This window comes from Geotrypetes seraphini, chromosome 1 (assembly GCF_902459505.1).
Source record: "Geotrypetes seraphini chromosome 1, aGeoSer1.1, whole genome shotgun sequence".
Taxonomy (NCBI): Eukaryota; Metazoa; Chordata; class Amphibia; order Gymnophiona; family Dermophiidae; genus Geotrypetes; species Geotrypetes seraphini.
The window spans coordinates 12,513,962-12,532,791 of NC_047084.1; the positions used below are offsets into that span (position 1 = coordinate 12,513,962).

Below are 18,830 nucleotides of genomic sequence, written 5' to 3' on the forward strand. Positions count from 1 at the left end.
ACTCTCACCTTTCTTACAACCATAGTGTTATAATACTGACGTGATACATTAGGTCCATACAGGTCTCATGGTGGTAGATAGAGAAAGAGGAAAGTTGCATTTTAGCCAGCAGGTGGTGCTTTCATCTAGTTAAAAATGTTTCAGGAATGGGCTGTCATTTGAAATGAATGTCATCTACCAGTTATAGTGTGACCTTTCTTAAAACAGTGTGCACTATGGGGCTGATTCTATAAAGGGCACCTCTTAGGTCCCTAATGTACCCCCTCTTTTACAAAACCGTAGGACGTTTTTTAGCACCACCCAGAGCAGTAACAGCTCCAAAGCTCATAGAATTCCTATGAGCGTTGGAGCTGTAACCGGCATGGCTGGCGCTAAAAGTCGTGCTACAGTTTTGTAAAAGGGAGGTTAATTGGTAAAATATCCTTAAGAGTCTGAATAATTAATTTAAAAAATTTTAATTCTATAAAAGGTGCCTATCACAATGCAATTAGTGGCACCTAGGGTAATATTCTATGTCCCAATTCTAGGCGGCAGTAGGTGTCTAACCAGCAAATCAGCACGTTTTTTTAAAAAAACAACCCAAGGCAGGCCGCCAACACTGTAAGCATCTGTCGTGGGTGTAGGGAGGTTCCTAAGGCCACTTACGCATGCCCAAAGCTGGGCATGGTTTCGCCTGAAAGCCTTAAGCGAACTTAGGCAGCCCTAGGAATCTCTCTAGGACCAAAATAGGTGCCTGAAATGTAGGCCAGCAAAATGTTGGCCTACATTTCAAATAGATGCGGTCGCTAAACTGATCGCAGCAAGGAAATCTCCCTGCCATGATCAGTTGAGCGGTTGCGGCAGGAAACCCATAAATACCACTTCAAGTCCGCAGGCAGGAGGGATGCCCACTTCCTCCCACTGCTAGCCCCAAACCCCCCACACTGTCCGCAGCAGGAGTGATGCCCAATCCCTTCTGCCGCAAACCACTAAACAATCCCCGGCAGGAGGGATGCCCACTCCCTCCTGCCGGCACCCCCCCCCCCAAGTATCTAGCCAATTGGACCCTTAGGCCACTCCCAGTGCATCCCAGAATGCACTAGGAAAGAGGCCTAAGACTCCGGTTGGCTGCCTAAAGCCTCACCTATGGGCCAATAAGGTCCTTATGCTTCTCCCCGGTGCATCTCAGGATGCTCTGGGAAGGGAAGGCCCTCCATTCTGAAGAGGCGGGCCTGCTGGCCAGAGGGAATAGCTATCCCTCTTTCTGGCCTTCCTCTTAAAGGTCCAGAGAAGTCCGGGTGGGCTTTGGGGGGGTTCAGAGGGGGGTGCTGGCAGGAGGGAGTGGGCATCCCTCCTGCTGGGGATTGTTTAGGGATTTACAGCAGGAGGGATTGGGCATCCCTTCTCTTGCGGATAGTGTGGGGGTGTTCAGGGGTTCCCTGCCGCTGCCACTCAGCTGATTGAGGCAGGCAGATTCCCTTGCCGCGATCAGCTCAGCGGCAACGCAATTCTCCAAACGGTGCCTTTGACATGGATGCTGGTTAAACAATTGGGCTGGTTAGGCGGTTTTAAGCACAGATGCGATTCTATATAGGACGTTCATATGCAGTTCTCAAAAATTGCTTAGGCAGCTGCCGAGATCGGGCATCCTATACAAAATCAGGCTCCTAATACCTAAGTAGGCATTTCTATGGGTGAAGCATTTCTATGGGTGAAGTACGATTCTCCAAAAACTTAGCCATCTGAAATGTAAGCCTTTAAAACCCTCACCTACATTTCAGGTGCCTAAGTTTTTATATAGGTACCGCTAGCTGCAATTCTGCAAATGGCGTCTAAGGCTGATTGTCAGTTGGCCAGTACCATTTATAGAATCAGCCCCTTTGTGAAGAAACCCCTGCATTCTATATAATATAACCAAAGTTGGGTATACAAATTTGGGCGTGGATCCCAGATCATAAATAAATAATTTAGTTAATGATCCATTATCAATCAAAAATTGGTGGTAATTGGCAGTCATTTGGGTTTATAGGCAGATCTACCTTCTATCCTAATCTGTAAAATGTGCACCTAAATTTTACAGTGCCCAGCCATAGAAGAGACATGGGTAGGTTAGGGACGTTCCCAGAAATTAGGCAAGATATTATAGAATAGGGTCATTTTATGCACCCAATTGCCATTAGTTGCCCACCATCATTTACAAAACAGGTATAAGATTTGCGCTAAGCTAGTATTCTGTAAAGGGTGCTCTGTGTAGAGCACCTTTTGCAAAATAATATCTTAGCTCAGATCTTCTCAGTGCCTAATTTTGGTTCCCATTTATAGAATTCTCCCCCTATAGTAGTGTACACTTTTTTTCCCTCTAGAGGGCATGTGCAAACTATCATGCATGCACCCTATCTTGAAAGAGTATGCACCATGGCCCAGATTCTATAAATGACACCTGAAGTTAGGTGCCTAGATCGGCATGCCTAGCCCATTTAGGCGCCTAAGTTAATTTTTTTATTTCCTTTATCGGTGGCATTAATAAGCATAATGAGCGCATAACTGTCAAAAATTAAAATTATTTGGGCGAGATAGGTACCTACTGCTTTCGGGTAGGCATCTAGCCCGAGGCACCTACTGGACAGTGGACATGGTTAGGGGCAGTTCTCGGGCATGTTTTGCATCTAGGTACCTAAACTGGACTTAGACGTCAGTATTTAGGTCAAGAAAACCATGTCATATATAGGGGCACCTAAGATTTTGATGCCTACCTTTGCCCAAGTACAATTTGGGCATCACTAGGCGCAATTCTATAAACAGTGCCTAACCGAAGATTAACAAGCGCTAGGTGCCGCATTCCTCGGTTGCTTATTTTTTAGGTGCCATTTAAAGAATCTGGGTCCAGGTGCAAAGAGAGTCACATAAGGGTAAATTCTATATATGGCGCTTTGAGTTGTACACACAAATTTGGGCATGTGCCCCATTTGCGCATGCAACTTAATTGAATAATGAGTCAAGCAGCACTGATAACTGGCATCCTGAAAAGCAATTATTAATGCTAATTGGATTGAATTAATTGTTACATGTGTAATTTTAGGAAAGAGTCCAAAAAGAGGTACAGAAATGGGAGGATCATGAATGAAGTGGGGGCATTCCTTGAATTTATGAACATAATTGTAGAATAAGGGGAATCCATGCCTAATGTAGACCTGATGATTTGCACCACATTTCAGTTGGTGCAAATGGACATGCCTAAAGTTAGGTAAGATTCCCAGGCACAAGTGTTATTCTATAAACCACACCTAATTCTAAGCACTGTTTATAGAATCGTGCTAAGCATTTTTTTTAGTACCAATTTTTTTTTTAAGCATCATATATAGAATTAACTCCATAATGCATACTGTTTAAGAAGAGAACACACTATTAACAACATTCTTTGGAAACAGAAAGAATTCCAAATGAAGTGACACGAAACTTTTCCGGGTGCCCATCCGTAAACTGGGGTACAATAATTCAACAAACTGCCACAGCTTTGCCAGGATATTTATTGATGAATATGAAGCAAAGTTTTAGTGAACTGATCACTTTGTTCTTCAGATCTAGGTGGGCACCTAAGATGAAGTGCATAGGCGGTCAGTGGCTCAGCTGTTTGGGGAGGCTAAAGTGGGTGGGGCCAGACAGAGCCAGAGTGGTGCCTAACTATATGCAAAAAGAAGGATCAGCAAAATAGTTGCAATTGATATATTTTATTAAATTTAGATATAAAATATATATCAAATGCCAAAGAATGCCAAGAAAATTACAGTGCAGTTGAAATAAAGTGGATTGGAAAAAGTGTTCATAGATGCCTCCATAGAGATTGCAGCCAGTCTCTCTCTTCTCTCTTACAAATCCCGCTTGCCCTTAGTCACCAGATCCTTTCTGATGTTATGACAAACTAAAATTACATTAAAGTTTTGAAGTCACAATCCCTCTACTGTAAAACACAATACACAAACTCGTTTTACTATTCTATGATTGATGTAGTTCTACCCTCCTTTCCTTCTTGTGTCAGTATGTCTGTTTGGTATTTTTATGGTATACCCTTATTTTTTTATTACTATTTTTATCTTTTATATGTACTCCGCTTAGAAAATTGATAGGTGGATTAACAAATTTTAAATAAACTTGATCAGAATATTATCTTACCATACCAGCACTAACACCCAGGACTCAAAGAAAACGACCTTATGCAGGAAAATGTAGCACTGTGAGTACTACACCAGGCCCTAAAACACCAATACACCGCCTAGTAAAAAAAAAAAGAAAAGTGACTGCTATAGATCTCTAAATAGAAACCACGTGCTAACAGAATATTGCTTCTTGTTCACAGGCATAAAACACAGATAGACTCTCAGCAAATATGAAACGAGGCACCACGGATCAGTAATAGAGACATAAAAGCAACTGGAACTGGAAAGCTAAAGAAGTCAGACTGACAGCAAAAAAAAAAAAAAAGTGAAATGCTAAATATTAGAGAAGTGCATTTCCGAAACCTCCCAAAACTGTACAACTTGTTATCAACTACAAGTGACTTTAAATCATTCCAAAAAGAAATCAAAACCCTACTATTCAAAAAAAACTATACAACCTCCCAACCGACCCTAACAAGTAACCAACCCTAAACTCTTCTTCCCTACTAGTATTCCTCAATTCTCCTCCCTTCCCCAATTTCTCCCCTCTGCCTCCTCTATTAAACCTTCCCTATACAGTAATCCCCCTGCATCTACTATGTAAACGTCCCCTAAATTGTAATTCCTTTCATCTATTATGTAAGCATCCCCCAATTGTAACTTCCTGGAAATGTCCAGCTGTCTTTTACTGTAATCCACTTAGAACTGCAAGGTAAAGGCGGAATATAAGTCACTAATGTAATGTAATGTAAATAATTGCCACAAGAAAATAAAAGTGAGCCGAAATGATAATAATCCAGTTAACTTCAATATTAAAAATGGAAGAAAACAGTCCTTAAACATCAGAGGACATCATATCATTAATGGGTCCTTTAGCAAAATAGCACTGTACACTACATGCCAAGCAGTCCATTCTATTCCTTTTAGTGTCGGAGCATTTACCTTACCAGCTTGCGCTGAAAACCTATTGCGCCACTTAGTAAAACTCAGCGTTAAGTAAATAACCTTCATGAAAGATCTATTTACTATGGTCAACAGAGATGGAACAATCTTTTCTCCTAATCCTCTCAAAATTGCTGAGGAACAAGGATCTCATGGGAGCCAAAGATTTCAAAATAGTTACCAAATCCAATTGCTTTACATTCCCGATTTTCTCCTAGAAAGCACCCAATGTCAAATCATCCTTAAATTATCTGACAAGGCAAAGTATCTCATATCATAGAGCTAGGAAAATCACCAAACATTTTAACAATTTGATCTCCAGTATTAATAGAAACAGAGAAACATGATGGCAGATAAAGGCCAAATGGCCCATCCAGTCTGCCCATCCGCAGCATCCACTATGTCCTCCTTTTCTTAATAGATCCCACATGCTTATCCCACAATTTCTTGAATTCAAACACAGTCTTTGTCTCTACCACTTCTAACTTTTAAAGTCTAAGCATCTATCACCCTTTCTGTAAAAAAAAAAAAAAAAGTATTTCCTTAGATTACTCCTGAACGTATCACCTCTTAACTTCATCCCATGCCCTCTTATTCTGGCATTTCTGTTCAAAAGAAAGAGACTCATCTCATACTTACGAGTATTTATGCAATGTGGGTTTTTAAACATCTCTATTATATCTCCCATCTCCCACCTTTCTTCCAAAGTATACAAATTGAGATCTTTAAGTTTGTCCCTGTACACCTTATGACATAGACCACTGACTTTTTTTAGTAGCCTTCCTCTGGACTGACTCCATCCTGTTTATATCTTTTTGAAGGTGTGATTTCCAGAATTGCATGCAATGTTCTAAATGAGGTCTCAACAGTCTTAAACAGGGACATCAATACCTCATTTTTCCTACTGGTCATTCCTCTCCCTAAGCACCCAAGCATTCTTCTGGCTTTCGCTGTCACCTTTTCAACCTGTTTGGGCACCTTAAGATCATCACATACTATCACACCCAAGAACCGCTCTTTTTTCATGCACATGAGTTCTTCATCACCTAAACTGTACTGTTCCCTTGGGTTTTTGCAGCCTAAATGCATATTTTAGCATTAAATCTTAGCTGTCAAATTATGGACCTTTCCTCAAACTTCACTAAGTCCTTTTCCAAGTCATCCACACCCTCAGGGGAGTCTACTGTATTGCTGATTTTTGTATCATCCACAAAAAGGCAAATCTTATTAGACAGACCTTCAGCACTATTGCTTACAAAAACGTTAAAAAGAACAGGCCCAAGAACTGAACCTTGAGGCACATCACTGGTAACATCCCTTTCCTCAGAGCGATTTCCATTGACCACTACACTCAGTTGCCTTTCACTCAACCAGTTCCTGATCCAGTCTGTCACTATGGGTTCTATGCCAAGGGCACTCATTTAATTAGATGCCTATATGGATCACTGTCAAAGGCTTTGCTAAAATCTAAATATACCATATCTAGCGCACTCCCTCTATCTAATTTTCTGGTCACCCACTCAAAGACATAGATCAGATTTGTCTGACGAGACCTGCCTCTAGTGAATCCATGTTGCCTCGGGTCCTTTAATCCACTAGATTCCAGAAACTTCACTATTCTCTCTTTTAAACGTGTTTCCATTACTTACCACAGAAGTCAGGCTTACTGGCCCGTAATTCCCTACTTCTTCCTTACTTCTACTTTTGTTGAGAGGGACAACATCCACACTTCTCCAGGTCTCCACTACCACTCCCGACTCTAAAGAAGCATTGAAAAGGTCAGCCAGCGAAGCCACCAGAATTTCCCTAAGTTCACTATCCGGCCCCATCACTTTGTCTACCTTTAGTTTAGCTAGCTCCTCAGGAACACAATCCTCTGAAAATCAATTAGGGTCTACCACAACTCCATTCTTATTTGTGTTTGTCTTCTACGATCCGGCTCCCGGCGCTTCAGCTGTGAACACAGAACAGAAATATTTGTTAAGCAATTCAGTCTTTATCTGCTTCTACATATTCCTCCCCTTCACCTTTGAGTCTCACAATGCCACTTTTGCATTTCCTCCTATCACTAATATATCTTAAAAAAAAATTCTTGAACCCCTGTTTTACAATATCAGCTAATTTTCTTCTATTTGCATCTCTGCTTTCCTGACTACTTGACCAGCCTCTCTTAAGTTTTCCAGATATTTTTGCCTGTCTTCTTCCTGCGATCTTTTATAATTTATGAAAGCTAACCTCTTTTTCCTTACCTTCTCAGTTACTACTTTTAAGAACCAAAGCAGCCTTCTTTTCCTATTACTTTTACTTACTTTCCTTGCAAAATTGATTGTTGCCCTTACAATAGTTCTTTCAGTTTTGCCCACTGCTTTCCTACTTTGTCCAGATGTTCCCATCTAGACATCTCCTTGACATAATCTCCCATCTGAGCAAAGTTCTTTTAAAGTCTGTAACAGGGATGGGCAACTCCAGTCCTTGAGGGCCGAAATCCCGTCAGGTTTTCAGGATTTCTCCAGTGAATATGCATGAGATCTATTTGCATGCACTGTTTTCAATGCATATTCATTGGGGAAATCCTGAAAACCCGACTGGATTCCGGACCTCGAGGACCGGAGTCGCCCACCCCTGGTCTAGAACCTTCATTTTCGAAAAAGCCCTCTTTACACCTGTCTTAATATTAAACCACACCATGTGATGATTATTGGATCCAGATGATCACCCACTGTAACATCAGAAACACTTTCCCTATTTGTAAGTACTAAATCCAGTATGACCCATCCCCTGTGGGTTCAATTACCAGCTGCTGGAACAGTTCTTGTAGAGAATCCAGGATATCCATACTTCTGTGAGACCCTGCATATTAATATCACCTATTAGTAATACTTCCCCTTTTACAGCTATATTTTGAATTGTCTTCTATTAAATTTCTGTGCACTTCTGTCTGTGAAGGAGGCCTGCTTATCACACTGAACTGAAAATATATTTTCCATTCCCTCTTTCTAGATTGATGCACAGTGCCTCTTCCTAACCCTGTAGATCCTGCAATTGTGTGGCTTTACTATGATCTTTGACCTTTAACACCACTCCCCCTCCCTTTCTGGTATAACTTTGAGGGCTGATTGAAAAATAATGAGACTGCCTCTGTTTTTCTTTCCAAGAAATAGATGTGGCAATTCTGTGCTGGTTCTTGTCAAGCTCAAACATCAACATTTATGCATTATGCTTGCTGTAACATTCCAACAGTTTCATTACTGCTCTTTCCAGGTTTAATACAAAATTCTATTACACCCCTCTGGTGTACTCTCAAAGACACATCTTCCTTATCTGTGATGATGAAACATATGAAGTTCTTCCTCTCTCTGTGACCCAACAATGAAGACTACGGCAGTCTAAACTGCAGGTTCAGAAATGTCGATGTTTGAACTTCACAATTGCCATGTCTACTTCTTAGAAAGAAAAACAGTCAGCCCTCGTATAACCCAGACATGGTTCTCCATGAGCCACATCTCTGTGATCGCCATTAAATCCATATCAGCCTCTTCTAGAATCTTGTTTCTCATATTTTGAGCATTAGTATATACTGCTTTCCAGACATTGCACCTTTTTTCCATGCATACCACTCACATAAAAATGAGTGACTAAGTGTTTTTTTTTTTTGTGAGCATTATACAAAGACCTTTTCAGTCTGATGACTTTAATATCCAGCTTATGACCCCCTGGTGCAGGCATAGTACCAGAACACATCCATGTCAGGTCAGTCTATAAAGTCTTTCCTGTTTGAACCTGTGGGCACATCTCTGTTCTATGCTATCTCCGCTTTGGTTTGTCCTGTCTTGTCAGCAGTTTACGTGTGGAACATGGTTCATAGTCTAAAGCGTGCGAGGATAAAGGCACGCCGACAACCGAGCGCGGACAACTGAGTGCAGGACTTCATCGCGCCGAAGAAAAAACGTATTTTAAAGGGCTCTGACGGGGGGGTTGGTGGGGAACCCCCCACTTTACTTAATAGAGATCGCGCTGGCATTTTGGGAGGTTTGGGGGGTTGTAACCCCCCTCATTATATTGGAAACTTAACTTTTTCCCTGTTTTTTAGGGAAAAAGTTAAGTTTTCAGTATAATGTGGGGGGTTAAACCCCCCACACCCCCCAACATGGCAGCGTGAGGCAGCGCGATCCCTATTAAGTAGAGTGGGGAGGTTCCCCCACACACACACACACCCCGTCAGAGCCCTTTAAAATATGGGTTTTCTTTGGCGCAATTAAGCCCTGTGCTCAGTTGTCCGCGCTCGGTTGTCGGCGCACCTTTGTCCTCGTGCGCTTTTGACCTGTCACCGTGGAACATGCTTTGTTTCACTCCCGAGTATGGCTACTGCTTCAGATTTAAGCATTAGTTTACCATTTTCTAAAAGAGAAACTTTCTCTAATTATAAGGTCTTACTCCTCTCCAAGCTTGGAACAGCTGAATGCAGAAATATTTGTAAAATTCTTAGTACAGGCTTTGTGTTAAGTTATACAACAGTTGTGAGCTGAGGCAAATAATGTTATAGCAGATGTGTCAAATATGCTACCCACGGGGAAGTTCTGTACAGCCTGTATTGTAATATTTAATGGCTTCTTAAGAACTGTACTCCACATAGAACTGCTCAGCTTCTTTTTTTTAATTCTTTATTCATTTTTAAAACATAAAATATTAACATTACAGCACAATAAACTTAATAGAATAAAGACAAGACTTATTTTCTCCCATCCATTTTCCAGTTGACCAACACCTCATAAAAATACAAGTTTCAAGTTTATTATCTTTTTAATATACTGACCATCAACAGGTATCTGGCCGGTTCACAGTAAAATTATAAAAAGAGAAAAGAGTCATAAATATAAAAGGAAGATGGGTGAACATCAAAAACATAACTTGACTGACATGCGAGTGAGGATAAGAGGAAAAGGAGGGGAAAAGTTACATGGTTTTGGAGAAGAAAGGGAGAAAGTGGGAATGGGGAAAAAACATATTGGGTGGGGTCGCTTTATTAAAGCGGTTAGTTAAATAAATTGGAACCAGCAGAGTGAAGGAGAGAGAAAAGAAAGAGAGGGAAATAGAGAGGAAAAAAATTAAGAGAAGAAAAAAAAGAAAAAGAAGGTAGCTCTAAGCACAGGCAAAAGCGTCACGAAATAAGAACGTCTTCAAGTTAGTCTTGAATTTATCTAAATGTTGTTCTTCTCTAAGTTGTAGTGGCAGGGCATACCACAACGTTGGGGCGACTACTGTAAAATTTATTTTCCGGGTATAATAGAGCTCTTTTACGGAAGGAATTCGTAAAAGTTTTTGGTCTGTTGACCTCAAAGTACGTGAAGAACATTGGGGGATGAGAACCTTATCAAGATATAGAGGCTGGTGTGAGAGTCTTATTTTGAAGGTAAGCAAGATGATTTTATTGGTGATTCGATGTGTGATGGGCAACCCATGTGCCTCTTTCAGAAGCGGGGTGACATGATCGTATTTGCCTAGTTTGTAAATGAGTTTTATTGCTGTAAACAACCTATCTATACCTCTTAACCAGTGCCAAAATAAACCCCCCTCCCCCTGCTCTGCTTCTTAATGAATATAATAAGATATATTAGTATTAGTATTTAAGATTAGGTTAATTACATAATTTGGCTCCTAAGTAATTGTAATGGGGAGAATAGAGAGGATGAATATTGTAGTGCATCCCATCAATGAATGTATGGCTGTCATAGCGGCCCATCCTTAATAATAATAATAACTTTATTTTTCTATACCGCCATAATCTTGCGACTTCTAGGCGGTTCACAGTGAAGAGAGCTGGGCAATCAGCGAATTACAGCGTACAAATAGTGAAGGTGTCACTGAGCAGTCAGTGATTGTAGAGTACCAAAGAGCAAGAAAAAGATATTAATGGGTTACAGTATAATCTTAACGTTACATTAAAGGGGCTGGAAAGCAATGGGTGAAGAAGACACTGAACAGTCATTGAAAACAGAAAACCGTTAGTTGAAGATATGTAGTATCAGCATGAAGAGTGAGAGTTTTTTTAAAAAGAAAGGGGGGCGTTTTTTGACTAGGAATTAAATCTATTGAACAGAGTGGTCTTGATTAGTCATATGTTTGATATACCTTTGTAAGGACTATCCCCCCTGATATTCAGTTGGAGATCATCAGTATTTTTTTTTTAAACACTTACCGTCGCTGACTAGATTAGCCCCCAATATTAAGTGCCAGGCCGTCTAGTCACCCTTACTGAATTTGGTGGAAATGGCCACCAGGGCCCAATAAGATAGTTATGCAGTCCTGATTGGTTATCAGCCATGACCCACATAACTATGTTTTACCTTAAAGCCCCCTCCTTGATCCTTATCCCAGCCTCCAAAATAGCCCCCTACCCCCCTGTCCATGGCAAACACAGAACCTCCTCTCCCGAACAAGCCCCCCAGCAATCTCTGAGGACTAGATAGGCCCTTCTGGGCCTATCTGGTGTTCCTGGTAGTCCATAGAGGTCATTAGAGGAAGGAACGAAGGCTTCCCTTAGAAAAATGACTTCCATGACCTCTGGTAGCAGCTCACAATACTACACAAAGTAGCTGTCCTAAATTAACCTACTTAGCCATGTGGGTCCTGGCACTGAATTGCTGGCACCTGCAAAATCCCTGGCTCCTTCCTAACGACATCCCCTATACCAGTGGTCTCAAACTCAAACCCTTTGCAGGGCCACATTTTGGATTTGTGGGTACTTGAAGGACCTCAGAAAAAAATAGTTAATGTCTTATTAAAGAAATGACAATTTTGCATGAGGTAAAACTCTTTATAGTTTATAAATTTTTCTTTTTGGCTAAGTCTTAATAATAATATTGTCATTTATAGCTAAAGAGACATATGATCAAGAAACTGTTTTATTTTACTTTTCTGATTATGATAAATATACCGAGGGCCTCAAAATAGTGCATGACAGGCCGCATGTGGCCCCTGGGCCGCAAGTTTGAGACCACTGCCCTATACCATCCCTGAACTGGCCACTTTTTCTGGGGCTAGTCAAAGGTGATATTCAGCAGCACTGCCCACTTTATATCAGGGGTTAGGTAGTGATAAACGATTTAAGTGGACAGGAGACGCTTCTGCCCACTTAAATCACTTTGAATATCACACAGTATGATTTATTATAAGGTCAAAAGATGGCACTGTTCTGCTTAGGATTCAGTTCTTATGTTTTACTACTACTGCTATTAATTATTTCTATAGCGCTACCAAACGCACGCAGCGCTTTACAGAATCACAAAGAGTTAAAAAAAATTAAAAAAAAAACCAAACAGTCCCTGCTCGAATCTAAACAGGCAAAACAGACAAACAAGATGTCGTGGATACAGTTAAGGGAAACAGTTAATCAGCTGGCTGGGTTGGAGAGCAGAGGAGGTACAGGACAATCAAGCCATTGTGACATCACTGATGAGATTGGTTCTTATAGGTGGAAGAGCCATTGTGACATCAGAAGCTCAGCTAAGCTTCCCAAAGACAAACAGGATGTTATGGATACAGTTAAGGGGGGCTGGGTTGGAGGGCAGAGGAGTAGGGTTAAGGATTGAAAGCTATATCAAAAAGGTGGGTTTTCATTTTGCTTTTAAACAAGGGAAGAGGCTTGACGGACAAACTCGGGTAATCTATTCCATTCATAGGGGGCAGCTAGATGAAAGGAATGAAGGAGAAGGGTAACGTTAGGAGTGACTTATCTGAGAAACGGAGCTGTCTGGAAGGTGTATAAGGAGAGAGAAGTGAGGAGAGAGATTGAGGGGCAGCAGAATGAACACACTTGTAGGTCAGCAATAAGATCTTGAACTGTACGATGGCAGATAGGGAGCCAGTGAAGTGACTTAGGGAGAGGGGTGACATGAGCGTAGCGAATGTTGGTAGAAGATGAGTCGCACAGCAGAGTTTTGCACAGATTGCAAGGGGGAGAGGCGACACTGAGGATACCAGTTAGGAGTAGATTGCAGTAATCTAAGCATGAGGTTATGAGAGCTTGGACAAGGGTCTGGGTAGTGTGCTCAGAGAGGAAGGGGCAAATTTTGGTGATATTGAAGAGATAGAAGCAACGGGTCTTAGCAGCATGTTGGATATTCGTAGAAAATGAGAGGTCAGAATTGAAGACGACTCCAAGGTTGCGAGCAGAGGAGACTAGAACAATGACAGTATTACTTTCTGTTCAGTTCCTATTTTCACTGATCCTTTTCACTCTGGAGATGTTACTTGCTCCCTCTCTCAAGCTGTTACAATATGTAAAACCATGTGTACTAATCCCCGTTTCAGATTCACTTCATCTTGTTTTGTTTTTTGTTTTTTTTTTTGGGGGGGGGGATCACTAAAAGCACAAGATCACTTTGTGACACTATTGAAGGAACCCTTTGGGATGCAGTATGAGTACAGGCCAGGGCTTATTCCATACAAAAAGAAAGGATTCCAGCTTTGAATTTTCAATAAGATTAGTGACATACTGGGAAGGAACTAACTGCCCAATTATAAATTAGCTCCTTCGTGCATGCAGCAAAGACCAGTTCTATGCTTTTTTCACTTCACAGAGCTTAAACATTGACAGTCAATAGTTTTTGAGGATTCAGAACAATATGTGAAAGGATTCATTACACTATTACACTTACAGGTTCACATCATATTAGTTTAATGCTATTAGAAATTTTGGACTGAGTTCTATATATGGCACCTAAAAAAACAGCACTGGAAAAAAAAATATTATACACTATTTTATAAACAGCACTTCAAGTTAAGCGCAGTTTATAGAATAGCGCTTGCACCTGGGAGCCACGTCTAACTTTAGGTGTGTCCATTTGAACCAGCAAAAATGTAGTGCAAATCCTTGTGCCTAAAATTAGTTGCAGATGTCGCTTATACTATAATTATGTGCGTAAATTTAAGTAACACTCCTGATCTGTCTATGACCCTTCCATTTCTATACCCCCTTTATGGCACTGCACATAAAATTTAGACCCACATAAATTAAATCCAATTAAATTGTTTTACTACTTGGGATCAGTGGGTTGGCCACTGTTGAAAACAGGATACTGATCTTGATGGACCTTCGGTCTGTCCCAGTATGGCATTTCTTGTTAAGAAGCCAATTATCAGCACTAGATGGCTTGTTATTCAATTATGTTGCACACCTGCCCAAATTTGTGCACACAACTCAAAGCACCATATGTAGAATTTTAGAGTTTGTGCATAGTAAAAACTGAATGCTTCATGCATGACAAATCTTAACCTGTCCCTTTTGGGCCATCAGCATCCACACTTACACATGCAGAAAAAAAAAAAAAAATACCTTGGCTTTAGTAGCCTAAAACTCAGAAGAGGACTTCTCAGAATCCAATTGGGTTTTTGACATGTCCACAATGAACATGCAAGTAGATTTCAAAGAGCATGTCATCAGTGTGTGGAAATTCGCCTCATCTATATGCGTTGTGAATATCAGGGCTGTGGAATCGGTACACCAAAGCTTCAACTCCAGCTCTAACTCCTACTGATATTAGGCTGTAAATTTTTCTAGATCTAAAATATCGTTAAATACAACTTGATAAATTTACCATATCATGATGCAAGTTTTTATTTTGACTCTGATTCCACCCCAAATTGTTTCTGACTCCAAAAAATGAATATCCTAGAAATCCAATAGGCTATAAGGTCATCAGAACAGGTTTCGAATGTGGTGTCAGTATTCTAGAAAATCTTGATTCCTAAGTCTTGTCCCAACCACATGCTAGTCCTTTGGCTGCTTTTCCATAATTGGAGACAGGTCTGGTAGAAATGGCCACCCTGAGGTAATTTAGTTGTGTTAGGGAACTCTTTCTTAGAACATATCTAATAGCTTTGGCAAGCATTTAGGTGTGTGTGCTCACGTGTGTGTGTGCGCGTGTGTTAAGGAAGACTTTGTGTGAATGTTTTGAATGCATGGGGGCTCCATGCCTCCCCATTCTGTAACTGGGTTTCCTTTCCTCCTACAGAGCTTGTACTAGCACTCACTTATCTCAGAGTACAAATCTCTCCCTGCCTTCTACTCAAAGCCTCAACATCAAGTCAGAACCTGTTTCTCCTCCTAGAGACCGCACCGCCACGCCATCGGGTTACCCCCAGCACACGCGTCATGAGGCGGGGAGATCGCCCGTTGACAGCCTCAGCAGCTGCAGCAGTTCGTACGACGGGAGCGATCGAGAGGACCACCGCAACGACTTCCACTCCCCCCTCGGACTCACCACCAGACCTTCGCCGGACGAAAGGGAGAGCCCCTCTGTCAAGCGCATGCGGCTCTCTGAAGGATGGGCAACATGATAACATTATCATCTACTAGTTTTTAATTTTTTTCCTTGCAGTGTGTGTGTGTGCTATACCTTAATTGGAGAAAGAAGGGAGGGGGGAGGGAAGGGAGGGGGTCGATATGCATTATATGTGCCGTGTGTGGAAAATGAATAAATGAATAAAAAAAAGTCAGGTACTCCATTTTGTAAAAGTACTTTTAAAATGCCTCAGTGATACAGTATAAGGTCACGCAGATATGCTGAGATAATATACTTAGCACTTGCGTTGTACAACAGAACCATATGTACAAAGTAGACTTTTAAGCTAACTTTTTTTCACTGTTGTGCTTTCTTGCAAAAGGTTATGTTACAATAGGTAGTGTCCTGTTGCAGGTTCAACGTTATTTACATGTAAATAGAGAAAAGGCAACTTTTGCCAAAAGTGGCAGAGCTTTACTGAGAAAGAAAGCAGCTGTTATGCAACATACAATGTACAGATGTTGTGACAGACCCAGAGTGAAGTGGCTTTTAATACCAGTAACAGACTTGGCCACCCATCCCAGGCAAAAGGCTCTCAAACGTGCAGACATATCATTGGCATGTAGCAGGTATTTAAAAGAGAAGTATACGTTCAAAAAGGTATATAAATAAAATGCCTTGAGTTTGAGAGCTAAGATATTTAATTTTTAAAATTCTGGGTCGTCATCACTTATTAAATAGAAATATAGAAATATTTAAAAAGAAATGTACATTACATTTTGCTTATTTTCATATAAAAAAATTAAATGGAAGTTTGCAAAGCATTTGTGGCTTTCTGTAGGTAACTTAAGCCAAAATGTGGTTTGGGTTCCCTCCCCCCTCCATAGCTTTGCTCAGATTTAAATGCTCCTGAGGAAGATTAGTGAAAGGGGCTTTTTGTAGAGAACGTGCGACCCAAGGCCATGAAGTGCGCCATGCTTTGCTAACCAAGATAACTGTTTTCTCTTTGTAGAAGTTTTGTTTTTGAAATGTGTATTTCTAATTATATAAAATAATATTAAGAATCTAAAAAAAAATCTGTGAAATTAACATGCTTGTGTATAGCTTTCTAATATATATATATATAAATATATATATATATATAATTATTATGGTAATAGCAGAGGTTTTGTTATCTTAATAGGAGGGAGGAAGAACAAAAGGGGCTCTATTTGTGCCGTTGCACATTTAAGTAACTATTTTCCTTTTTTGAATTTTTATTTTACACCTCTAAACATTTTTGCAGGTTCAGAGTCACTTATATCAGGTCCACTGGGTAATCTGTGAGGTGAGAGCTTTCCAAAACAATAACAAATCTAAACCAGTTCTTTTTTTTTTTTTTTTTCCTGTTTAGTTGTGAAATTATGCAACATTTAACATTCAGCTGGTGAACTGACATCCATTGTACAGCCTGGTTAGTTCTGTTTCATGCTATCTGATACATTTTGTCAAGTCAGCCATCAAATCTATATGCAGTAAAGCAACTCTTTGAAAACCACTCTCCTCATGTAGCAATGAACCTGTACACTTGTGGTCTCAATTTAAAATATTGGAATTTTGATGTGTCTGAAATATGCAAATGTATCACAAATGTATTTTGTCATTTCCGTACACTTGGATTTACCAGTATTGTTAGCAGTATCTTACAATGGCAGGGTCTTTTTAGGGAAGTATAAATAGCCATATTAATGTTTACCTTGAAAACCTGTCCGGTTAATGCCTATGACACAAGAACAGAGCCTCTGAATTCAGTGGAGTCGCAGTGTATATTGTGAGTGGAGCAACCAGCAGACATGAGGGTACAAGTGCTGGTTAGGGTTTCACATGAAGAGCAGAATCACATGGAAATGGAGACCAGTCATCCTGTAACCCCACCCCCACCGACTGCTGAGTAACTTAGGTGGCAGCATGGTGGCACAGAAGACATACGAGTGTGTAAACCTGACTTAATCAAATGAAGCACAATGACAATTCTGTAATCTGGGACTTTCTACCTGTACCTTATGTAACCCGCCATTTCTTGTATTTGCAGAGCTAATTTTAGCTTGAGATCCCTTTATACAGTATTAAGAAGTTTTGGGGCAGAGCCCCGAGGAGTATTAAGATTTTAACTTACATGAACCTGTAGGCAGCCTTTCTGATTACAAGTTGAAAAACATCTAAAGTGGCATTTTGCTTGGCCCTCAATATTATATGTAATCCTGGCTTTAGTTTTCTTTTAAAATGAAAAAAAAAATAAATTCTGAAGGGTTATTAAAATTAAATGCAGATGAGGTGGACGCAATATGTATGTATGTCCTATATATTGCTGCCTTCTGCACTGAAACATTGAAATTAAAATATTTTCAAAATGTGATTCTTGCAGAGCATGCTGCTTTTTTTTTAGCTCACTTAAGGAAAGCAACATATGCAGATGTTTCTCAAAAAAAAAAAATAAAAGTCTGCCGTCTTGAAACTATGTAGTCCTTTTACTAAGGTGCGGCAGCCGATTTAGCGTGCGCTAAACGCTAATGCGCGTCAACATGTCCATAGGATATAATGGACGCGTCAGCCTGCTGTGCGCGCTAAAATGGCGAGCGCGCTTTAGGAAAAGGACCCCGATGTGTTTGCTCCTTGCTTTGCATCTCACACTCTCTCCTTTAACTTTAGCATATCAGTTCTGGTTTCATTTTTTTGTTCATCCTCTTCTGTTTTGTTCAGGAACATACAGTAAATGCTTTGTATTCCTTTTTCTTTTCTTTTTTTTTTTAAATTAAATTCTTTTTAAAGCCACTGGAAAACTGAATAAAGGCTGTTGCCTAATAATAGAGTTCTTCATCTCTTCTTGTTTGTGCCATCCACTCTGCCATCATCACTCGTGTGGCTGTGATCTGCCACCACTGATCTCTCGAAGGACTGATAGAGCATTAGTGTCTCTTAACAAGCTGCACACTCAATGTAATTTGACAGAAATGCCAACAAAAAAGGTGGTTTGCAGATATATTTTAACCAAAGACATGGAGCAATCCAATCTTTAGTTCCACACATTCAAACAAAATTCAGGACTCCTTTTATGAAGCTGCGCTGGCATTTTTAGCACACGCACCGGATTAGCGCACGCTAGCCGAAAAACTACCGCCTGCTCAAGAGGAGACAGTAGCAGCTAGCGCACTTGGCATTTTAGTGCGCTATTCCGCCTTCGTAAAAGGAGCCCTCAGTGTTAGATTAATGGGGTGTGGAACTCCATTTTCCCTGCTCCGGCCTTCAATTGATCCCGTATCTCAGTTGCTTCCAGGAGGTCAGTTCAATGACAGAAAAGCAAAAATAAAAATGACAGAATGACCAAAATAAGAAAGAGGTACTGATGTTCTGTCTGGTGTGAAAAAAAAAAAAAAAATGTAGACATATGACTTTGAAATTTATCTTGGATTGCTCCAGCGGGTTTGTTGTATCA

At 40.5% G+C, this 18,830-nt stretch overlaps 1 protein-coding gene across 12 annotated transcripts in view; it reads left to right on the forward strand.

The window, feature by feature from the left end:
* MEF2C (myocyte enhancer factor 2C) overlaps positions 1–18,204 on the forward strand; it is a 498,913-nt gene extending 480,709 nt beyond the window's left edge. For 8 of the 12 annotated variants that reach the window (XM_033920672.1, XM_033921086.1, XM_033920997.1 and 5 more), the window contains one exon: positions 15,089–16,745. In XM_033920672.1, coding sequence (XP_033776563.1) covers positions 15,089–15,413 — 325 coding nt within the window. In that variant the 3' untranslated portion in view covers positions 15,414–16,745. The other 4 variants (XM_033921247.1, XM_033921423.1, XM_033921337.1 and 1 more) reach the window with 2 other exon arrangements.
* Positions 18,205–18,830: the final 626 nt, after the last annotated feature.